Consider the following 25515-nt stretch of genomic DNA (forward strand, 5'->3'; position numbering starts at 1 on the left):
CACCTATTTGCCTTGTGATACCACTTTGCCTGTACCCAGAACCACTGGTGGTGTACTTTGTTTCTCTTGTCCTTTTCTCTGGTAATGAAATGTATTTCCTGATAACTGCTATTTCCTGATATTTTCTTGGCAAGGTGCCTGCTTACTGCAGAATCTGCATGAGCCAGGGTGTCCTCTTCTTCTCTCCTGCTGGGTTGGTGAAGCAGATATAATTGCTGTGATCCCTTTAGCTTGGTAATGGGACACTCGGCAGATGGCAGCCCACACCTGTCCCTCTCCTCTCCACACTCCAGGGCAAGCTGGAGATAGAAAGACTTTTGTCTTTTTGGAAAGCATGTTGTGGCTTAGTGTTTTGGATATTGGTAAACACGGATCAGCTGTGGGTTTATTTTGCCATCATGATTATCTCATATGTAAGGCTTCTAACCAGTCCTTTTCTGCTGTAAGGACATAATTTGACCCACAGTGCCATTGAAGCCCATACAGAAGCTTCATTGACATCCCTGGGGATTGGATCTTTGGTGCAGTATTTCTAGCACTGCAAAATCCAGACATACATTGTTTCTCACAATAGTCTCCTGGTTCTGTCTGCCCAGGGATGTGTTATGATAGTATGAGCCATTATATGTATTTTTATATTTTCTTGAGGATTTTGTTCAGTGAGAAACAGCATTACTCATCAAAGCAAGAGGAGTATCATTAAAAAGAAAGGCACATATTGTTCATTAATGCAGGAAATGGAGAAAGAAATAACCTTCATTTTTTTGGGTTGAGCCCAAAAGTGTAATGGAAGTGCTTTGGCCTGAACATAGATTTCCTCACTTCTTGTTCACACAGCAGAATGTAGGAGCATCAGTCATCTTCTTCTTTGTCCAGCACCCAAAACTAAATTCTCCTCTTTTTAGATGAAAAGTATCAGTTAAAAAGTACACCCATTTACCTTTATAAGTTTCACAGAAATGAGATTCCATTATTTCACCCTAGAGATCAAAGAATGGATGACCCAGTACTGAAGTCCCTATGAACCATCCGTCTTCTTAGTGGCTTTTGCAAACTCTGTCCTTCACTGCTGAGAGGGAAAGTTGCTAAGCTCGGGATAAACATAGAAGACTACAAATCATGACTAACTTCCACTGGCAGGTTTTCATACTTATGCCACAAAAGTTGAGTAAAGATCAGATTTTGTTGCTTACTGTCCCTCAAAAAGAAAAGCAAGGTTAAAGGATTTAAACATGGTATTTGTAATATCCAAGTTCATATTACTATCAAAAAATCACTTTGTCAAACCTTGCTAGTCTTGCTGATGGTGGCTTTGCTCATCTCATTTTGAAGCTTTTCACTTAGTCCACCTATAACTACAAAGCTGAACCCAAATCTGGTGTTTTGAAGTAAAATACTTCCTTTATACCAGCCTTTTAACCTTTCATCCCTCTTAGGAACAAGGATGTGGGGTGATTTACAATTTCCATTCTATTCACTGTGGCAGTAGCTAAAAGACATTCACCTGAAACATCGACTATTGGATTCCCATAGGACAGCTGTTGATACCCCAAGTTTGCTTTGTAGAAAAGATGTGTGTAAACTCAATGGTCCTAGTATTGCACCTCATTAAGATGATTATTTTTAACCTTCCCGTCCACCTCCACTTCTCCACAGACAACTGTTCTTACCACATAGATAAATTACTACGTTGACCTAGAAACTGAAAGTAATCACTTTCACAGCTCAAGTGCCTAAAGGGGGATTAACTTGGCCTTTTTTTCAGGAGCTGGTAGCAGGGACCACATCCTTAGCTGTTAACAGGAGGTCCACTGAAGTCAAAGGAACTAATTTTTATTTACAACCACCCAGAAACTGCTATGCTATTTCTACTATTGGCATTTTTAGTCAGATTGTGTCTCACCATTTCATCAGGATTCCATCAAACCTACTGTATGCTTTAGCTTGAGACCTTAGACACAGATAACGTTTTGTAAATGCTGATACTGTGTTTTTTACAATATGAATTAGAAACTTTGAGCTAATGTATTTCTCTCCCTTCTTGTATCAGGCGAAACCCACTCCACTTCCACCTCATCGCTGATGCAATTGCCAAACAGATCCTAGCGACTCTGTTCGAGACATGGATGGTCCCTGCTGTGCGTATAGACTTCTATGATGCAGATGAGCTCAAGGTAAAGGAAGACAAACCACAAAAGAAAACACTTCTGGTTTCATGTCATCCCTTTTTCTATTAATCTCTCTGGATTGGTGACTTTATGGGAGGAACCGCTGACTAAAATATTCTCCCTGGCTAAAACTAATTCTAACCCAGGTGACTGTAACCACAGTTACACTTAACAGGAAGATACTAAATAGCTAAAAGCACTGCAGGTTCTCTGCTGACAATATATGTTGTTTAGCAGCTTAAAATTTTACCTGCTATCAAGAGGATTGTTTGCCCAGAATGAATTGTTTCTGTTCACATTGCTTTGCTAAGGATACTTTTTTTCTAGTAGCAATGGTGGAGTCTTAAGTATCTTGTTTAATACTGTAAGTGTGCTACTGCAAACACTCAACTTCCCAGTGTTCCTTAAGCACAGGTGTGTAACACCGTAAGTACACACACTTGGACAACATATCAATAATACATTTCAAAATAGCCACCTTCTTTATCTGGATGCCCTTTCAAAAGGAATGAATATGAAGCAAGGAGAGTACCAAGGAGGGGAGGGGGAAATCACTTAAAGCATAAAGTAATTGTCATAGTTAGAAAGTTTAAATTGGATCACAGAGGCACAGCTTTGAGTTTCAGCTGCCCGTGTTTTAGCTGTGGAAGTAGAATGAGGTATGCAGGTCTTAGCATTTGGCAATAATTTGTATGATGTTCCAGTCTGTTCTGAGCAGCACCCCAACACAAGGAAAAAGTAAAATCTGGAAAGTTGCTGGGCAAATTAAGTGGTAAATTCGGAGCATACTATGTTGTAGAATCTTGAATTTAGGAAAGAATTGTACAAAGATGGCAAAGGGAAAAAATGATCCTTGAGAAAAATGCTTTGGTTTCAGCTGGTATTATTGTTTTATTGGTCCTTCTGCATGAAGCCATAAGCTGATATTAACCTAATTAGCTAGAGATCTCCCTTCTGTTCTTTATAGCTCCATAGCAAGGAGGAGGTTTAATCTTTTATGTCTTGCATGTGTCTGTATTTCTTGTGCTTTTCTGCAAATTATAGGCTTGTACGGTGTTTAATTAGCCTCTCAGCTGGGCAAGACAGACCTCAGCGTTTTCTCTTGGTCATTTGGGTATGGACCAATCTAGTTAAGTAAATAATAACCAAGAGAGCTTACTTCTGTGATCCCCAACTTACTGATTTATAAGCAGAACCCTGTGCAAATATAAGGCTACAGAGCAAAGTCTTGTTTTGTCCCTCCCTCTTCGTGCAGCTTTAATTTTTATATGGGTGGTGACCTAAAGCAATGCTGGACTGTCTTTTATGGAACCCATAGGCGTTAGGTTGGGAACCACTTTCTTACTGCTTGTCGGTATTAATGCAAAAATATGTCTTTCCAGGTCTGTCCCTCTTGCTCAAGGCTCATCATAGTGCATACCAAGCAATTTCCCTAATTTCAGTAGCCACAAAAGACAGAATAAAAGTAGTATTTAGCAGAGGTGAATGTGAGAGACACTGCCAAAGGACTGCAAAGAACTGTAAATATAAATGGAGCTTTAAAAAGCAGGTATGATGCTGGCTTATATCCAGATCATTCTACAAGTTTTAGCAAAGAAGACAGAGGAGCTGTTTACAGACAGCTGTAGAAACTCATCTCCTTTGTTTCCTACATAGCCTCTAGAGAGGATTTAATGATTGTTTTGGGTTCATGTATTTCACCTGTGCTCTTGGGAGCTGTATTACGCTGTCCAGTGTAAGGAAATTGTAGAGCTGGTGCTGGAATGTTTACTAGAAAGTTCACCTTTCTCTAAAGCAATCTCCAGCATTACAAGATATACTGTATTTCAGTTTTAATGACCTTCCACAGTTCTTCTTTAAACCTGTAATCAGTAACAATTGCTGACATTTAAGGGGTTTAGACTAACAATAGCATGAAAATTTTCTGCTTAGCTTTCATTCACCAATGTCTCATTGTTTTGGAACACATTTTAGCTGCTACAGAGAACATTTCATTTCATGTTTGTTTTTTTCCCTTTAGATAAGTATGAGCTTCCAGCCTCTTAATGCAACAGAAGCTGGCATGTTAGCTTAAGCCTTTAACTCCTGGGAGAAGTCCTGCTTCTGCTCCTGCTTCTGTTACTGTTTCTGCTCCTTCTGCTTCTGTTCCGGCTCAGACATTGGAAGGAAGAACATAATGTTAGATCCTCTATAAATAGTATGGATGCATTTTTGTTTTCTTGTAGCTATTTGGAATTCAAACACCTCTCTCCACTAGAGTGTTAATTTGTTTTAAAGGCAGAATTTGGAGACTAAAATATTTGGCAATGTTTCTTAACATGTCCTGCAGTTCTTAAAATGCATGCTGTTTACCATAGAGTTAGAGCAACCAGTGTCCTGAAGGAAGGTGTAGAAAGTAAGGCTCTGCAGTAGGTGGTGTTTTCTCTCAGGTTTTAGAGGAGAACTGGGCACTTTGATGCAAGAAAAGTAAGAGAAGGTACCACTCATCGTCTCAGAATTTCTAGGGCCAGCAAATCAGCAGATCTACAGCAGATCTGCTGTAAATTTAGCATGTCAGATTTGCTTTTTAAAGTTCAGAGATTTATTTTTTCTTCTTGCAAGGTGACACAGCTGTTTGTGTTCATCCTGCACCACAAAGAGCCTATGTTCATTCTCTCCCTAGAGTTGGCTGCTGCCAAACTAACACCAGCTTGTTTGGAAGAAGGAAAGGAGAGGTCTACCTTTGCTGGAGGACATGGTAACGGATAGGGTGGAAGAGGAGGAGATTCAGCCAAGATAACAGCATTATCAGGAGAAGGGTCGGACACAGTGGAGATAGGACCTTTCTGGATATAATTCTTTTAAACAGCTAGTTTGGTGACTGTAACAGCCAGTTCTACTAAGATGCTTGTAACCTCTGCCAACATCACTTGGCCTGTGTCCTCACTGCCTTGCCACACAGTGCTTAAGAGGTCTCCCTCGATTTGGAAGCCGTTTGGGAACCATACTGCCTATGCAACTCTCTCCCATTAGCTACACTTGCTACATGTGGTTAGCAGTCAGCAATAAGTATCAGTAATTGAGATATTCCATAGCTGCAGAGTTCATGCCTGTTCTACTCAGTATGGCCCACACATAACTCTTCTAAATTTATATGGTCTCATACAACTGTGACTACAAATTGGAAGGTTACTTGGCCATGTAGATTCATGTAATGAACAACACATGAGCTGTTATTCATCTTTGGTCCATGCAGTAGATGTAGCTCTTACAGCTCTGCATCCCACATAATTAACTGGAAATTGGCCTCTTTGAACATTATATGTAAACCAAAAAACCTACCTGTGAAACTTGGATCTAAAAGACCCGCTACAACTTTGGCTGGCAAATATCAGGATACAGAATATTGTGGCTTTTTCCAGGCCAGTTTTACATGAAGAAATTCCAGAGCTAGATATTGAAGATAGGCAACATGGAGACTCACATCAGTTGACTCACAAGGAAGTATGGGCATTAAACACATGTGATTTGCCTTGGCCCCAAGCAGAAGGAGCAGCTGATAAAGCAATACTTCACATGTGATCTGTGGAATACAGATGAGGCAAGTTTGTTTTCCCAGATGCTGTCTGGCATACTGCTGACAACATCAGGTGAACTGGGAGAAGCAGAAGGTAGAATGAGCAGTTGCCTGCTCTGCTGTATGTGAATCTTGATGGCCCAGATAAACGTAGTCTCTTCATCACTGGTAAACAGACAAGTCGTGTCCTTTAAATAGTTCTGCCCACAATCGTGCTGCAGTTGGTCTGTGAACTTGAAGGTAGGGATGATGAACATGTTTGTGAAATGGATGAGCATTTGACCCAAAAAGGAAGTGTGAAAAGCTCCATCCTTCACTGCATATATGGACAATATTCTAGCTTTTACTGTTCCCAGAAACAATAGACCACAAATCTCACTGCCAGTGCTGCTTTAGGTGATTTCATATCAGAAATGTTGATATGCAAACCCAGTCAAAGTCAGTGGTGTGATCCAGAGAACAAAACCAAGTTGGGATAATGCATGGCAGAAATATCGTTTAACTTTAGACGTTTATTTAAGCAGGAGATGAGTCACTCCTTAACCACTTCCATCTGAACTGTGAAGGCAGTTCACTAGGTCAGATACTGACATCATTTGGTCATATAGATGGGCAAGAGCTGTGAGATTTAAGCAGAAAAATAAAGTTTGATTCTTTAATTATTATAATTGCAGTGTATAATTGGAGTGGGTCTCAGGGCTGTGTTTGTATGCATTCCCAGTGCACTTAAGTTACTAATTCCTGGAGTGGTCCAGGAATTCTCAGTCTAGATGTCTGCATAGATGAGATAAAGGGCTGGTTTGAGACAGCAGACGGAGTTAAAACTGGGTGATTGACTGAACTGCTGGCCATTTGCACAAGATGTATTTGACAGATTGCTACAGGAGATGTTCCAGTGGGAATTTCAGACAGTTCTTGAGATTTTCCAGGCAGTCCCTGCTGTGCCTAGAACAATTTATATGCTCAAATGTGATTATTAACATCCTGGGTGGAGAATCTGGTTGTCCCAGAGATTCCCAGACAGTTCTTCCTGTAAGATAACCAATTATACAGGGGTAAGACAGTCAACAGAAACAGTTCCTACATGAGTAGAAATGATCACATAGGACAGTCTTTTGCACATACTTAAGATAGTTAGGAAAGGTCTTGTATGTAGGTTAAGATACTCTGTGGTCATGAATGGATTACACAGTGGTCATGTGGGACCACAGGCCAGCTGGATTATAAAAATTGGACGGAACTGTGTTTTAGGGAGTCTCACTCAATCCAGCTAAGATACCCCTGCAAGGACCCCAACTGTGTCCTGTTTGACATATTGTAATGTCCATGAAAGACCTACCCTAAGCCAATTTCCCAACCATGTTATCTTTTGTAACGTTTTCTCTAGGTGTTTGTGCAACAAATGATGCCAAAAGTAATTCAAGTGCCACAAAATCTTTTGCTACCAGCAGAAGCTTTTCTAAATAAATGATAGTATTGGTGGGATGTTTGTATGATACATTGCCGTATACCAATTTTGGAACCATACTCAAGCAAATACTTTCAGCAGAACTGCTGAACATGGGAAGGAGCTGACTGACAATTGTGAAGATGAGCAATGATATTTGATGAACAGATTATTAGTTTTGTGTTAGTCACATCATCTGCAGACGGTAACACTGATAGCAGTGTCGATAAACCCACAAACAAAACTGGCCAGTGTTGTCCTGTGTTCCACCATCTTCCTGGTCAAGCAGTTCCACTAGATGTTGCAGAAGTAGCAGCTATCCATAATTTATTTTCATGGGATTAATGACTGACTACTAACTATAACAAGTTATAACAGTTGGACTATATTTGCATTGTTCTGTGTGCAGATGACATATTGTTCAAGGACAATGTATGATTGTTTATTTCTTAAGTAGTTCACTGTATGCCTCAGAGGCACACACACAGTTATAAAGCAAACGTTCATTACTTTCTTTCTTTTTCACTTCATATGCAAGATCTAATTGATATTAATGCAATACAGGATGTGAAGCACAGCATCTGTTTATGTTTACATTCATTTACGCAGTGGTAGGTATTCAGTTAAAGTGTTTCTACAGCACTGTGCTTTTGGTCAAATACTGTCACATGTTACGGTGGCTTGCAGTGCTCCTGCATCTCACGAGCATTTTGTCTTACTGGCCTGCTGCACATGTCAGTGAAATAATGAGCATAGACTTCTGTCCCTTCCTGCTCTTACCCTTTCTATTTTAAAGAACGATTTTTTTAAGAAAACAGATTTTTAAAACCAAAGCCTATAATTGAAACATTGTACAAATTTTCATAACTTGCATGACTTAGTTTTAGACTTGAATTTCCACATTTTAATTGAGAATTTGTGCATTTGCTAATGAACATATTGAATACTAGAGACCTGAATCTCAGGTGATAAAAGATGCTTGTAGCTGTGCACAGTGCTGTCATGCTACAATGGGGTCTTTATCCATGATTTTCGGTACAGATGACTGGACATTAACAGACCAGGTTTTGTAAGCCAAGTTATTTTCCTTCAGACTGCTTGGGAGGAAATAAGTATCCACCAAGAAACAGATAGCAATTCAAACTCCCTGGCACAGTGGAACCTTTGTGAAGTTGTCAGAATCTATCCATGCACACTGAGTAGCCTAAGTAGTACTTCCTCTGCCCTCCCAGTCCCTCTTCTGGACACACAAAAAATAATTTTGCAACATTTCTGTTACCATTCAGGCCCAGAATATGAAAAAAAAAAATTTACATAAAATCATTCTGGGTTTTAAATTTCTGCCTGCTGAAAATATGTGGTGATGAAAGACGTGCGGTGGAAATTGGTGAGGCTGGTCAGAAATTGGTCATGAAAATGGGAATCATGGTGCCATTACTGACTTCCCGCAGTTGTCATCTCCTTAGTGACAACTAGCTTTCAGCAGCAGCCTCACCTCTGACTTTCTCTGACTTTCTCTGTGAAGGAATGCAAGGTACCAAAGGTGGAATAGCTTTTTGCAGATGTTTGCATAGTTTCTCCTTGAGATTACAACTGTTGTTAGTTAAAATAAGATTTGGAATTGTAAGAATGTGTTACACTGGGATGAATTCCAGTGTGGTGCGGGAAGGTGTAGTATTTCCTGAGCCTCTTTCAAGGGTCCCAGTCTGCCTTCTGTATTACATTGTGCAGTGCTTCTACTGCACAACTGGCTTTCCAGAAGAAAGCCTCATGTCTGGCTTTATTAATCCCTTATACTTTCCTACAGTTGTTGATGTTTTGGAAACACTGGGGTTCTTCGTTAATTTTATCTTACCTCTAATTGTGAGCTTCTCTGTAGCTCCACCTTTTTCTGGATTCCAGGGAAGAGCAGTACAGTCAGTATGTACTACCTTCACCAGCATAGCTGTGCTTTGTGACATACGTGACATGAGGAATAAGAAGCCAACTCTCCTCCACTGCCATCACCCACATTTGTATCGTAGTAGCTGACTCTGACATTTCAATAGCAGAGATTCCTGTTTGACATTCAGCTTCTTAAACGTCACTCTTATTGCAGCAACATGTGCTGCACCTCCAGGGAAGGATATTTTAGCAGAGAATGACAAAATGATGAATAACAGCACATAAGCTTCTCAAAAAATACTCAGTTTGACAGAAATTATCCATTGTGCCCTGGAAGAAAAGAGGTTAAAAACGCACAGTGCTTTGAACTGATTGGTGCAGCTATTGTTTGTGCTAGGTATCCCCATTACAGCAATTGCTTTCCCAGAACTTTATCACCATCCATGAGAAATGTGAGCATTTTGCTGTCCTAACCTTAGACGTACGGAGATTATTTAACACTTTGATCTGCGTAAGGGATATGTGTTGTATATCCCTTCTACTTGCTGGTGTGAGTTAATGATCATCCTGTGTTCCAGCACAATTTCTTTTCTTGGCACCAACAGATAAAAAGCTGAGGAGACATATAATGACTATCGTCTTAGATCTTAATGGTTTTTCACTTGCTCATAAGGACACCTCCTATCATAGGGCATTCGATTACTGATAGAAGAACAGCAGTGACTGTTCAAGACATTCCTATTTGGGATTGGTATTGATTTGAGCATCTTATAAAAATGTTTAGTGATCCTTGCTTTTAGATTTACAAAGAACTGACATATATTTATTTCCATGTGTGATTGTTAAGATGAAAAATAATAGCAGGCTGGAGGGACTCCAAGAATATCTTTGATTTACCATCAGGGGGCTGGAATTGTTAGATTTCATCATTTGTAAAGGACTTAGCCTTGGATTCTTTCTGAGAAACAACTGGAATTCAGGGGGGTGTTGAACGATCCTTCAGAGGTGAGCACCTTCCCATGGAATGGTCCAGCAGGGAGTTTAGGCAAAAGGTATCCCAAAGGAGTAGGGCTGAAATCATCATTCTTGTGGTGAAAAATTATGTTCATTTTCCCCAGGCACACCTCTTTATATGACAGTTTTTAGAGCACTGGAAATTAAAAGCCACGCTGCGCAGATGACGTAGCACCAGCACACAGTGAAACCACCTCAGCCTGGGCAAGGGAGTTCAGGCTGACTTGGAAGTATGAGTACCTGCTTCAGAGGGGAGATGTATAATAAGGTTATTAATTAGATGCCACTGATGGTACTTCATTTTGAGTCATCCTGATACGAAAACTTTTGGATTTCTAAATTCTTCAATTTCATTTCTGATAGTGAGGATATCACTTTTCAGATCAAACTGACTGAATCCTGTGGGAGTTTCATTTTTGCAGTGTAAAACAATGGTGTCTAGGTCTCACCCTTTTAGCAACAAAGATGAAAACTCAGCAGTGTTCTGATCCCCTGATAATTTTCCTATATACACTGCTCCATCACTACAGGTTTGACCCCTTTCACAGTTGAACGGATTCCATGAGTTTTAGCTGATACAGTTAAAAGCCTTTATAAAATGGTTCCAGCTTTATTGTTTTAATCAGCCGTGTAGGATCTGTGTTCACTTGTCTATCTGACTGCATTTTTATCTGGTGGTCTTTAGGGAGAAACCACAAAATTAAATGGAGTTAGGGTGACACCAGTGGCCTTAGCCCTCAGACCAAAAGCTTCAAGAAGTGTAAGAGATACATTCCCCTCTACATGGGAATCTCCTTTAAATAACCACTTACGCAAATTTACTGTTACCTGAAGTATTTCACTAATATTTAACCAGAACCTCTACAAGATGTTAGACTGGTGTCATAAGCATCAATCTTAGTATTTCTTTCTTTGCTTTCCCAGTAACATCATTATTTCCTTCAGTTTTTTTTCTCTAGTTAGTGCCACATTGTTTGAGGAACATCTTATGTCTTTCTAGCAACAAAAAAATAAAAATACTTTGTCCCCCTGTTGCATTCAGAGCTTCTTCTACAAGGTTATTGTTAGTGTTACTTATTCATAATTGTAATAAATTTTATCCTTTATTATCTTTTTTTATCCCAGATGGATTCCTAAAGCTTTTTAGTCTCCAGGAGTTTTGATCTATTATAATACTTACCATTGGAGAAAAGAACACTGCTTCATGTCATTTTTGTTCTCTTGAAGCAATAATTGCGATATAAGAAGTTCCCACTCATCTGGCCTCCAACCCTGCAGGATGGAGGATGATTTGTTTTCCTGTGAATTCTTTGCTTACGCTGAAAATATGGGCTACAGCATTTATTCCACCAGCTGGATGTGTGTTCTACCCACTACTCGCCTCTTTCTTGGTGCAGCATTTTCTGCTGTTGAATTTTCACTATTCTTGCTCTGAAGTTGGAAACAGTAAAAGTTTACGTCTGGAGAAATATGGTTTTACTGGTGAGATGCCAGATAGTGGCCATTGGTTTCCTTCTGAATAGAAGAATTAATCCTTTTTTTCTTGTAGGCATTTGCTGTGTTTTGATTTAATATAAGAATTCCAGAGGTCGAGTGAAGGCTCCATTCTCGCATCCTTTTGACAAATAATGAACTTCCTCAACTCCAGCCGTTGCATTAAAGTGTGTTCTGGTTTGTATTGGATTGGGTTTTGGCTGGGGACTTCTTTGCACATAATGACTAATATTTTAGACATGCAGTCTTCTGCTAGGCGTTACTTGGTTAATGATAGGCACTGTAACTATTGTACTACCGTCTTTAATAATCCTTAAAAAAAGGTCTCTTACACAAAACCAGGTAGGGAAAAAAAAATCCCTCTTCTGATACATTTTTGTCATGAAGCTGAAGCTATTGTGTATCCAACATAACGTCTTTATGCAGAAGATAGTTTTTGTTTTTTATTCAGGACAGTGTGTCTTAATGAGACCTGTTTAATATCCTGACATCGTGCAAAATACAGATTGGATGCCTCTGGACTTTGACCCCAAGAGCTGCATGGAAATTTGCCAGAACATACAGTGGCTGCTGCTAATATGCATGTATTTGCATAGTTACTAAAATTAAAAAGCTGGCAATGATATTTTCATGGATTTGTATCTTCCCTGATGGATTAGTATGAAGAGCTTGTTGATTGAGTTCACTAGCAATTAAAAGTGTGCAATCGATCTTCCTTATCTTTCCATACAGGTGAAGTGAGAAGGGCAGCCATGTGTTGATTTTGACCACTGGCCAAATTCTAGCCAGATCTACTGTCAGTCAGCTTTTAGTCAGCTTCTTGCGTTTTACCTAATCTGGCTTGTGTGTCTCTTTTCATTCATTCACTGTCAGGAAGAAAAAGAAAAAAAGAAAAAGCAATCTCTGTCTTCTAAGGAAGACATGCACTTTTGTCTCTGTTGGACCAGTAGGAATGGGAGACTGATGTTTAGTTTATTCTCACTGACCTGTCTCAGGATGCTCTGACGTTTGTAGGTCCTCCACCCTTGACTGAAAAAGCTGGAGTTGTGGCCAGAGGCCCCAAAGGAACAAAAACCAGCACTAACAGATGAACCAGGCTTATTTTTTTCTACAAATGACTAGAGAAAAAAAAAAAAAAAGAGGGCATTCAGCATTTTGGAGACAGCAAGAAATAGTGGAGGGAATTAGAGATGTTTCACATAACAATAAAGAGAAGGACTCGTCGTGAAATGGAAAATGACCATTTGTTTTTGGTGGAGCTGAGCGAGGAGAGGGGAATGGAAACCTTGTGGAGGAAAGCCAGTCAAAGACCTAAGGAGAGGGAGATAATCCTCAAAGATTCCAGGAGGTGAAATAACTTTTGGTCATTTCTTTTCTGAAGAAGCTGTAAAGCTGAATGTCCTGTTACATAAATGGCAGAGGCAAAAAGCCATCCATTTTACTTGATATAAAGGCTGCAGTTTCATCCGTATAAAGTGTATTGGTTCCAAACACGGAGCATGGCTTAACTTTTGGCACCCTCAGTTAATTTTGTTATTAAGGAAGTGGTTTTGAAGAAGCATTCTTAAATCATGTTTTTCCCACTTGTCTGCCCTTTGTGAGAGATTTGGGATAAAAAAACCCACCAAAAAAAACCCCAGAAGAAAAACAAGCATCAGCATCAGTCAGGCTACATTACAGACTTTGCTATAGAGATGAGAATTAATTTGCAGTTATTCTCCTTTGCTGTATGCAGATGCTGATTTGGGAGGTTTTGTTTGTTCTGCCTTTTTAATAACTAATCTTCTTTTCCAGTTGTGGCTTGCTCCACGGTTTCTGCATTTGCTCTACATTATCCAGGACCCAGAGGTTCAGATAATCATCCATTTCTATCTCAACCTTTTTGCTCACTGCTATTTGTATCCAGACTTGTTGCATGTATGTGTGGAAGATATCATCTGTTCATAAAGCGAGAGATGAGGCAGAATTCTATTAAAGTCACCACTGCTTCTGTGATGAGTAAGAACAACAGCAGCAAGGGCCAGCAGAAATAGAAAAATAATTTTGGCAAAAATGTATAAATTCCCATCTCCTTACAGTTGTTTCTCACTGTGAATTATTATTATTTCTTTAAATACTCAGGCACCAGAAATTCTGAATCTAGAAAAGTTACCCAGCTTTGCTGGATTCCTGGTTTCCTTGACAACTATTCATATAAATAGTAAGGACCTGGGGCAGGGGGTGGGGGGTAATCAGTGTAATCGAAACCTGTGAATCACCCAAGAAAAAATTAAATTCAAGGTTCAGGTTACTAGTTGTCCAGCAAACATTAACCAGAAAGTTTGTTTTCATTTAAATAAGGCTCTTCTGTTAATGTTTGCTGGATACCTGGCAAGGATGGAGCAAAAGCAGTGATTTTCCAAAGGTGAGATGCAAGGAGATTCCTTTTGGCATTCTTCCTGAGGAAACTGTTAGGGGTGACAGTCACCTTCTGCCTCCCAGGATTTTTGATCACTTGGAATCGGTCTCTCTCTTGCTTTTGTTTCTTTTTTTTTTTTTTTTATTGTCTGTAAAAAAAGAAATACGGTGTGCTAAGGACAGGCATGAATATTACCCATATTTAAAGGTTAACCTGCTGTTCCTCTCCTTTCTTGACGACACAGTTAACCCAGTCTCAGCAACAAGATGTTGATAGTGCTCTCCTGGAAGCAAGAGAGTGAGAAAGGGCATCAGCCAGATGGCTCTGCTTAGAGTTTAGATACTGTGAGGTATGGCAATGTGAAATGGGAAAGATTATCCTGAAACTAACCCTGATCTGTGCTAGTGCTGCTGGAATTGCGACTCAGTGCGAAGAGGTATGGCAGAAATTCACAGCAGGAGGAAACTCTCCCTGTGTGAAATTGGAAAACAGTGGTGAAAAAAACTGTGCACCAAGTTCCCGTCCTAGGCCAACAATACAATATTGTTTGTTCTCCCCCTGTTTTTATGCTTTGTGTTGCGAAAAAATGCTTAGTAGTATGATTGCCATTAAAATGGTGGTGGTATTTTCTTCCAGTTTAGAAACTGCATCAAATCCCCAGGTCTGTTAGCTTTGTCTTAAATAAAGGTCACGTGATTTTAAAAACAGGTATTATCTTGCTATTTCTAGTGTTTGTAGAAGCAGCAAAGCACTAAAGTAATGAAAAAGCTGTGGAAACATATTATCAATTGTGTCTAGGAAGTTATATATCCAATCTGAGGAAATAACTATTTATTGTTATCTGATTCACACATCAGAATTTGGAGGGCTGTTGCCCATGCCTGGGCCATTTGTACAGGCTGCCTGAAGCCAGCAACTACGAAGACCTTCTCTGGTCTTCCTTCACAGAGTTCCCTCAATCTGTAAGTTCTTGCACCATGTGGGTTTCACTGGTTTTCTGGTCAGTATTGGATACAATTCCGGGCAATTCAGCTACAGTTTGTGCAGATCTGCAGCACTCTACGATTCTGCCGTGACCTGGAAGTTTTGGATTGTTTTGCTTTGTTTGCTTTCTTTTTAAGACCCCAAAGTTACTTTCTTATCTGACTGAAAAAATCCTCAGGAAGATGGTGCCTGTATTGAAATTGGTGAGAGCAAGTAGATGCTAAATACTTTTGGAAATCCAGTTTTCCATAATGTCATTCATTGCAAAGCCTAATTCATGCTTCTCTTTATTTCAATTAGTATATTCTAGATGCCTAGATGCCAGGTATTTCTTATAGCACAACCCAACATGAGAGCTCTAGGGAGGCAAAATTATCTACATTCTGCCTTTTCAACTTCCCCCAGCCTTTTCTGTTTCTTGTTATCTGTTGCTGGCTGTTTCCTACCACGGTGAATTCACAGCCAGGGAATCTGGGAGGTGGTAGGATTTGGTTCAATTTGAAGCCATGTATTAGACCACCTCTGAGAAGGGTGCATGTAAGTGGTACCTCCTCCCTCCAGGCTTGTTGTTTCTCAGCCTGGTGCATCAACCCAGCCAGTCTGACCTTCAGGCTCTTGCAAGGTACTGCCCTTAGTGGTGCTTTTGTGAAGTCAGATGAGCAGAATAGGTGTCTTTTTATTTGGAATGGGGGTGGGAATATTATGTCATAGCAGAGGACAGTTTTGATTGACTTTTTTTTTACCCCAAGCATATCTAGGAAGTGAATGTGGTGAGAAAATCATTATTGTATTGAAGGTTGCATTTTTCCAATGTAAAGTGTTTAAGGACAGGCTGCCAGGGAAAGCACTTTATCAGCCAAACTTTCCTCATCTTACCAAATGAAACAGGAAGCACTTTCTGTAGCTCAGGGGGTGCTATGGCACTGGATATTCTGTGGGACAGTGAGGAATTCTGTTAAGAAAATGGAACAAATATATTATGTAGCCTACGAGGGTCTAGTAAGAGCCATGTGAAATTTAACAAGGAGAAGCGCAAGGTCTTGCATCTGGGAGCTACCCAAGGCACCAGTACCTGCTGAGGGCCACCCAGCTGCAAAGTCACTTGGAGGAAAAGGACCTGGGGGTCCCAGGGGATACCAGGTTAACATAAGCCATCACTGCACCCTTATGAAAAAGAAGGCTAATGGTATCCCCGGCTGCATTCAGCCAAGTATTGCCAGGAGATCAAGGGAGATGATCCTTCCCCTATGCTCAGTACTGGTGAGGCCCCTCCTGGAGTATTGATTCCAGTTCTGGGCTCCTGAGTGCAAGAAGATACGGAAATAGTAGAGAGAGTCCAAATAGGGGCCACAAAGATGATGAAGGGACTAGAGCACCTCACATGTGAGGAAAGGCTGAGATAGTTGGGACCATTCAGACTAGACAAAAGAAGGCTTAGGGGTGGATCTCTTCAATGTATAAAATAAACGCCTGAAGGGAGGAGGCAAAGACAGGCCCGGGCTCTTTTCAGAAGTGCCCAGTCACAGGACAAAATGAAACACGGAAGAGTCCCTCAGATCATCAGGAAACTTCTTCTTGTGAGGGCAGCTAAACACTGGCGCAGTCTGCCCAATATTGTGGAGTCTTCATATTAAAAAGTCATCTGAACACAGTCCTGGGGTTTTCTGTCAGCCTCCAGTACTTCAGGGAAGATGGTAAATAATGAGATTAACATGTGGAGTCCTAGAGGATCTTTCCTCTGCTTCTGTGCTTGTTACTGGTATATATAAACTAGCACTATGGTGCAACAGCAAATAGCTTGTCACTTTTCTTGTGCTTCACCTTCATGCTCTGATTATCATAATTTTAGTAATGTAGCGAAGAGAAGGGTGAGTGCAGCAAAATCATATTTGTAGATGAAGCATCATAGCCTGTAAGTCTGATGACCTTTAAGAGCATGAGGTTTAAATAGAAATATAATAATAATTGAATTTAATTATTTGGGCTTTTAGCAAATAAAAAACTGTATCTAGTCCTGGCACGTAACTTCAAAGTGCATTTTTCTCATCAGTCAACCAGAGCAATTGCTCTATTCTCTTCCATACTTGTGTTCATGACTGGGAACCATCCCTGCACCCTGCTTTCCACAGTCCTCCTTCAAAGAGCTCTTTTCTTTGTCTTTATCCCAATGAGGATCAGATGGCAGCTGCTAATAAATCCAGAGTAACATACAGGAGAAAACAAAGTCCTAACTTTACGTGTAGAGTGATGGGTTCTGAATTAGTCCTGACTGCTCAGGGAAATGGGTTTGCTGTTCTGGTAGTTCTGTGAAAACAAATGTGACCCAAATTAAATTGGTTGATAGCTGAGTACAAACAAACAGGACTTATAAATAAGCTGTGGCACTCTGCTGCAGGATATTGTGGTTGCCCAGAGCTTACAGGACTTTAAAAATCAACCAAATTCCTGGATGAAAAATTTATCAAAAGCTGTTAATGAAAATAATACCACCTCTAATTCCAAAATTTAGTGCAAATTGCAAGAGGATGGAGTATATAGGGAGTAGTACCACTGTAGAATTTCTTCGTGTTTATATTCAATAGGCAACTGCCACCATCCACTGTCAGATTCCAGCTACTGAGCTCAATGGACTTTTGATTTAGCACGATACAGGCACCCATAAACGTGGTCAATGTTGGTCAGTATTCCTGCTGTCATTCTGTTCTAGTTCATAGACTTTTCCAAATTTACTGCCTGCTAATTCTACAAGACCAGGTCTCTGTCCTTCAAAGAATGAAGATACCTGCCCATGTGCAGATTTCACTTACAGCTACAGAACAATCAGGATTCACCTGGGAAACCTGAGTAAATTTCCCCATCACCTGTTTGTGGAGGAAAAAATTAGTGTACTTGGGGAACAAAAGTCAGTCCATTTCCCTAAAGAAGTACAGTATAATATTTGAAGTCTGGCTGAATATATTTGTGATGACTTTGTAGAAGAGTTGTGCTCTTTGATCTCATTGTGTGGGCAACCAGACTCAGGTGTTTTTAATAACAGAAATTCCTACATACTTGGAAATGTAGTCACTCTACAGTTTATTGACACAGAAGGACCCACTGTTTTCCCCTCTCTACCTCATAGAAACCAGGAAGCTTGATTTTAAGCTGTATGTCTATATTAGGCCCGTCTGCTAACTCTATTGAACATCTATGCAGGAATAGCAACTGTGTGAGTTGTTAGGCTGTGTACTGCCACTGTGTTTTAGCCAGCTTTCCCCAGAGGTAGGCAGAGCGTATTTAGGGAAGACAACTTGCTGGTGAAGCATCACTGGACACGGATGCCATTGCTCCTGCTTCTCTGGCATTTAGCAGTGATCAGCTGTGTACAGCATCCAGACTCCTGGGCACATAATACCTATATGCATAGTGAGCAGCACCAAATAATGACATAATTTAGTGTACTCTCAGTCTTCAGTTACAGGAAGAATAAAGATGTTTCTGATGAAAGATCTTTAGTGAGAAGGTACTGTTTCACTTTGCTTACCTAAAAGAATCACTGCCAGCACCAGCTAAATGCCTTTCTTTACTCTCCTCTCATGAACAAAAACCCAGATCTCAAGAGCTAGAGATACGAGGTGTGCTGTTTCTGCTGAACTGAGAATTAGACAAATGGCAAAGTATGTCACACTATTTTGTTTCCCCTTCTTCTTCTGCTAATTGTTTTTTTTTTCTGTTCCTGACATACCTTCTCGGAATATTTGTCCTCTGGAGACAACTCTGATGTAGCTTGTAAAGTAAATGATTCCTAAACATTTAATATATGGAACATTTTAACTATGATAGAGGAAAAAAAAGTGTTAAAACTTAAAGAAAATACTTAGATTCATGAAATGGCTAAATGTTACCACTTATATCAAAGGGGACAGCTTGGAGGTTGCAGAATTTTGCAAGAATTTGTGCTTAGGCCACTTAATTATCTCAAATTTGCTCTTCTTAACTACTACACACTTATTCAACCATAGCGTTCTTATATTTCATTCAGTAAGACTACATATAATACCCAGAGAGACTGAGCCTTCACAGTGCTGTTGTATAGCGTAAAGAGTTTTCCTTGGTATGAATTTGGAACAGTTACATTATTCATGAGTAGCAACACCATGAAGAATAATCCTGGGGACTAATTAGGACCCCTGTTTTTGTTTTAGTCCACTCTGCATCAGAGGAGAGAAAATTTCAGATACTTTGAACCAATTGACAGTTCAAGCTTCAACATATGCTCCAATCAAACATGTGCTAGCCAGATGTGGTGAACCATTTGGAGTAGGGACTGCTCATTTCATTTTTAAAAGCTGTCATTTCAGACATTGGGTTTTGGGATGACAGGCTTTTGGTTTCTGTGTGCCAGATCAGAAGGAGCTGCCTGGCAAGGATCTCCTCCCTGCAGTGACACATGGCAGTGCCGTTAGATACTGGGAATCCTGAGAGCAAAGAAAGTAATGGCTCTTTGAAGGTGACTTGCTTTTCCAGCCAACTTTTAACTTCCCTGCTTGTCTCTGCATATTCTTTCAACATCTGAACCCCTGCCTTATTAGACTTATTGCATGATCATATTAGGAGTTACTCTGGAGTGATATTGCATTTTGGCTAATAATATGAAGGACATGCCATCCAAAATTAATAAGATAAGGATGAGTAATAATAAAAGCAAGCTCAAGTCTCTAAAATTACTTTAACTCTTTTATCATCTCGGTATAACTAGACAACTGATCTGCATGGCTGGTTTAGCACAAGGATGTCAAGTGGCAGGTTCTGAACAATATACAGAGTTTGGGGAAGCAGGGTACTGGACACCTACCTCAATGTGATGGTCCCTACCTAGGGCCATCATGTGGGAGAGCTAGGGCTATAAATAACTGGAGATTGAGGGTGTGGATTTGAAATTCTCTCTGCTACACGCATAGAAGAAATTTCTGGGGAGAATTGAGGTTCCTTTTTTGTAACTTTGAACTTAATATTGGCATGTATCTGGGAGACAGAAACTAGATTTCTCTTCTAAGCACTGTACAAATTACAGAGAGAGGCAAGAAAGGAAGAATGAAATAAGAATCATGGCTGGTTAGACCTGTAAATTAAAGCATACTGAGTGTTACTACCTTCTCTAATTTCTTTCATAGTGGTTTATACCAGAGCCTTGGCTATCCTTGCTTGTGTCACTTCTTGCATTCTATGGTGCAAATCCTATAGAGAGAACAAGTAAATACATAGATGTGGATAGGTGACAATGCCAGCCAGACTGTATATGCAAGTCATTGCCTATGAATTTCATGCACAAAGGCACGCACAAATGGATTGCCCTGATGAGGTGCCTTTCAAAAAAGCAAACAAAACACTTCAGTTTACACCACCTGTTTTGGGATTGTTTTAAGATAATCTATTTTTTCTGCCTTTCCCCTTAAAACTTTGTCTTTCTCCTTAAAGGTTTGTTCCACTACCCTCAGTCTTTTTAAAGAATTTCACAGTGGGGGAAAGCTCTGCCCCAGGACAGGAACCCTGAGAATACAGAAGAAAGTTGTGTGCCATTTTAAAGGGAAAAGAGCAAGTCAGCTTACATCAGCAGAGCCCTTGGTACTGGATATTCAAAAGCAAATGTGCTCTAAGCCACTATTATTAGTCTTTCTTCAGCCACTCTTCCAACTTCCAAACAAAGTTTAGGAACCCATTCTCTTATGGGAAGGTTTTCTTGAAGGATTTCGGAGGAAATAAGCTCTTCTGTGCAAAAGCTGTTTTAGATAATAAATTTTACAATGGCAGTGAATAGATACGAGACAGTTAAACAACAGAATAAATCTTCTCAGTTTTATGAAGGCACTTATTTTCTGCCTACTTTCTCTGAAGTATAAAATGCCAGGACAAATCTTGAAATCTCTCTCACTCACGTTCCCCATAGACAAAATGCTAATTGAAATTAATGGGAGCATGACTCAGGCAAAATCTGAATATCTGGGAATGGTAGTGCATGTCCTTTAAAACATTACACAAGAAGTTTCAGACAGAGCAATAGAAACTTTTCAAAACTATTTTATCCCACATTCAGCAGTGACTTTTGATATTTGAGAACTTGAGTCTCACAGGAAGAAAATTAAACATAGCTCATAGAACATCTTGGTGCCAGTAGCACAATGAAATATTTTCAAAGCTGTAGTAATGTTTAGCCCTTACTGAAGAAATGTAAAATGTTTGGGTTTGCCTCTTCAATATATAACCAACAATAAACATGGCTAAAAATGTTATCCCTCTTTCTCTACCCTTGAGCATGTCTGTATGATGTCAATAGCTGTAAGTTAAAGATGTAAAGCTTAAGGAAAGTTTGAGTTTATAAGAAACAAATGTTTTGCAGTTCTCTGGCCCACTGTTCCAAATGACTGGCCTTTTGAAATTCTGACCTGTAAAACAAAGGAAAAAAGATAAGTTTGTTACATCTACCTCAGAGTCAGAAAATTCTGCATATAGCAAACACAAACTTTTTATTTCGTTTGGAAAGGAAAGCAATGTACAATACTCCTGAAGTTTTGGATTTAAAATATATTTCAATTTTATCAGGATGCATGGATGTCTCAGAATGGATTGTACCAGGTTCTGGAAAGGCTTAACTAACCAGAATTATATTGTGTAAAGCGGTTGCCTCAAAGAACATCTTTCCTCAAGCTTTAAGAAACTTTTAGGTTTTCAGAGCTACAGAAGCTAATTTAAAAGCAGGACTTAAGATTACTGTTTCCACTTCAGAGGGCTTCCACTATTAGAAGAAACTAGTGTCAGAAAGAGTTTCTCTCTCTAATGAAGATTGTTTTTCCTTCCTCTTTCCGCCTTCTCATTTCCTGTCAGTCGGAAGTGTCTTGGATCCCCAACAAACACTACTCTGGGATTTACGGGCTGATGAAGTTGGTTCTGACTAAGACTCTACCTTCCAATCTTGAGCGAGTCATTGTCCTCGACACAGATATAACATTTGCCACTGACATTGCTGAGCTATGGGCCGTCTTTCACAAGTTCAAAGGTATTCTAATGATTTTTTTTCTGTCTTTATTTGAGGGGGAGGGAGAATGGTAAAACAAACAGTACAGCAGGGGTGAAAGGGCTGATATTTGTTAAATGTTTTCACTCTCCGTTTTTGGTGTTTGAATATAATTGTTCTATTTGTGAGCTCGTTCCTCAACAATGTTCCATATAGAATGATTGACGACACTGATTATCTGTGTAGTTTATTGGCTGTGCTGTTTTATTGATCTAATTATTTGGGACAGATGAGAGCTTGACAATGCAGGAGATGATAAAGAATTACGAGAATGCTGTAGTGATGTACCTGTTCAAGTGCCTCTTGGTATTCAGTACTTGGAAGAACTTGTTTTATATTACTTTTTATTAATAGAACCTAATTACTACTTTCAATATAACTTCTCCATGTTATCACTGAAAATGAATGAAGTTAGGATCATACTTAGACCAGGGAGGAGGATGAAGGGGGCAGAGCTATGCACGTGAATAGAAATAAGTTACTGCTTACTCCTTTTAATGAGTTTATAGAGTGTTCTGGATTTGCAGTATCCACCTAGAGTAGTTTTCTCTGTCTATCCCCATTTCACACAGCTCCTTGAAAATTTCCGTGATATTCTGACCAAGAAGGGGGACTTTCTGCATTACTGTGTATGGAGTTAATTACAACAAAGCTCTCCACTACCCTGTCACAAAACAGAGCACTCTGCTGGCTAACACACTGCTAAAACCATTTAATTCTCCCAGGCTCCAGTGTTGCCAGCTTTTCAGTCAGAGATGTGCCCTACTGTTCTCCTCTTGCCCTCAGAATACGTGCTGGAGTGCTGGTAAGTGCAAAGGCATTCCAGCATCCTGGTTTGAAGGTTTACAACCCCGTAAAAGTGTCACCTTGACGCATATCATCAGCTCTCTTAAAATCACCTCAAGCAAAGTCAGCTTAAACAAATGGGACTATTTACAGAAGCCAAAATAAACTACTCAGTTAGAAAGGTGACAGGAAAAAGAGGGCATTTACTCTACTTACCTCATGCTGAAATCCACAAGGCCTCTTCCCCAGTACCCAGCTAACAGGCAGGAGCAATTACCTTCAACTCTACGGTCAAGGACTGGGTGCTACTACTTGCTTCTCCGTGCATTTGTCATCTTTCCCTTCTCTGGATACACTGATGCCCTTTCAGCAGGCCAGAAGCAAACCCCCTCACACTTAACCAAACTATTCACAAACTTGCTTCATTAAGAACTGTAACGTTTTTCCTTCTCTTTAGATACTGTTCAGACCTCTTCACCAAGCCTTTCTCTCAACTGAACCTTCAGTTTCATACAGACATCTAGCTCAACATCCATCATTTACAGACATGTCTGCATAGGGAGTGATGCTGTGCTATTGTACTGCCTCGCTGTCCCATTAATAGTAATATTTTACTGAATATGGTGTATTAGCATGATGTAGAAGGTAAAGAAATGTGTATAAACTGAACATGGGTATTGAACATTGCATGGGCAAAGATAGCAAAATTTAAATTGAGACAGCAAGGGGGGAAATCCTCTTGCTTGTATTTTCTGTCACAGTTTCCGTGGAAGTTCTTTCTACTGGGGAAGGAAACCAAGCATAAAGACTGCTTGTAAATAAAAGCAGAGGCAGGCCTACAACTGAAAAAAAAATGCAGGCAGAAAATACAGAAACGTGGAATTGGAAATAAAAAAGTGGGTGTAAGTCAGTCTCCATAGAGCTAGGCAAGGTTGTTCAGCTGATTAGAGCTGTGAAAAGCTCTGACTTTCACATGGAGACAGAATTCCTGTGCTACTGCCAGCCCTCATAACATAACGTATCACAGCTCCCAAATGTATGATTTTGTAAGTTGTCCAGTCTGTCTTTTTAATTCTGGCTGACCACCTGCTTCTCCACAATTTTTTTTTTGATCCTGACAATAAATTGGTCAGTGTCTACATTTGCTCATCTCCCAAGATGGTCATGCACAAAGACAGAAATAATGGCACAATCCCAGAGCCCCAGGAGGTGAGCAGGGTGGGAGAAGACTTTGGAAGGCATGTGTGCCCAAAATAATGATCCTGAATGTTGAAGAGGAAAGAGAAATGAAAGTTTCTGATCACAAGCTTGTTTTCCAGCCTGCATCATAGGGTGCAATCCTTTAGGCTGAGACTCACTGAATACGGGTATCCTCAGAAGCAAGGGCAAGTAAGATAGAAAGACACTGTTCCTTTTTTATACTGCTTCGTAAAAGACTGGTTTAAATCAGATGGTGATCCTCAAATTGTCCTCAGTGTCTTTCTATTTCTTCTGCCAGCATTACAGAAGATTCAAAGGATGTCTCACATCATTAGCCCCAACTAGTCCCTTAAATCATCTAGTTTTATGCTAATATTTCAATCCCCTCCTTGTTTCTTCCTCAGAAGTCCCAAGTAAGCTTATGAAGATATCTTTGGGAAAATCTAGACTATTTGTTGAAATATTACTTAAAGAGAAGAGAAATAAAATTCCCATGAAGGGAATCACAGCCACATTGATAGAGAAGGTCCTAGAGTCTGCCATTCTTTCTGTGCCCAGGAAGACTTTTCTTCCCAACACAAATAATGGTAAAGAGAGACTAGCAGTTCCAATTCCTTTTTGGTAGGACACAACCCTTGGAAGAAACGTTTAGGATTGTCTTGCAGTTTAACCAGGTCCAATTTGCTGTGTAGAAAGGCCCACAGTATGCTTAAAATGGCACTTGCAGTATCCTTGTTCTGCAAAGATTCTTCTTCCAGTCATCTTAGGAGTTCCTGAAAAGATCAGACCCTTATGTAGAAACTTGCTATTTTAGGTGGTAAAGCTACTATTACATTCACTCTTTAGATGGAAAAAAGGGAGTAGGATTCCTATGTAGATTATTGCTCTTCTGCCCTTTTCCAATAAGTTCTTTGCATATGCCCTTACAATAAATGCCTGTTCTGTAACTGAGTGCACAAATTAGGGCTGTACATAGGTGATTTTATTTGAAAATCTTGTATTTCAATTGGCCACCTTAGGCTTTGGAGAATCTCACACCTCTCTACTGTAGCCTGAACCAGTGTCTCAAGCAACAACATTAAAACATTTCTCTTAGCATTCACTAGGGGTTGTATAATTAATGGTCTTTTTATTGCAGACGACACCAAATTGCGTGGGAGTGTCAATCTGCTGAAAGGCAGGAAGGCTCTGCAGAGGGACCTGAACAGGCTGGATCGATGGCCAGAGGCCAGCTTTACGGGGTTCAGCAAGCCCAAGTGCCAGGTCACAATCACCCCAGGCAATGCTACAGTCTTGGGGCAGAGTGGCTGGAGACCTCCCTGGAGGAAAAGGACCAGGGGGTGTTAGTGGCCAGCCAGCTGAATATGAGGTGGCAGTGTGCCCAGGTGGCCAAGAAGGCCAATGGCATCCTGGCTTGTATCAGGAATAGTGTGACTAGCAGGAGTAGGGAAGTGATTGCTCCATCATACTCAGCTCTGATGAGGCCGCACTTGAGTACTGTATTCAGTTTTGGGCCCCTCACTACAAGAAGGA

General features: G+C 40.1%; 1 protein-coding gene across 3 annotated transcripts in view; it reads left to right on the top strand.

Moving 5' to 3' along the window:
* LARGE1 (LARGE xylosyl- and glucuronyltransferase 1) overlaps positions 1 to 25515 on the top strand; it is a gene marked incomplete at both ends in the record, with an annotated part of 196362 nt that overhangs the window by 68806 nt on the left and 102041 nt on the right. For all 3 annotated transcript variants that reach the window (XM_084278402.1, XM_084278404.1, XM_084278403.1), the window contains 2 exons: positions 2051 to 2174; positions 21807 to 21978. In XM_084278402.1, coding sequence (XP_084134528.1) covers positions 2051 to 2174; positions 21807 to 21978 — 296 coding nt within the window. The remainder of the gene's footprint in view (positions 1 to 2050; positions 2175 to 21806; positions 21979 to 25515) is intronic.

This window comes from Gallinula chloropus (genome assembly GCF_964237585.1).
Source record: "Gallinula chloropus genome assembly, chromosome: 1".
Taxonomy (NCBI): domain Eukaryota; kingdom Metazoa; phylum Chordata; class Aves; order Gruiformes; family Rallidae; genus Gallinula; species Gallinula chloropus.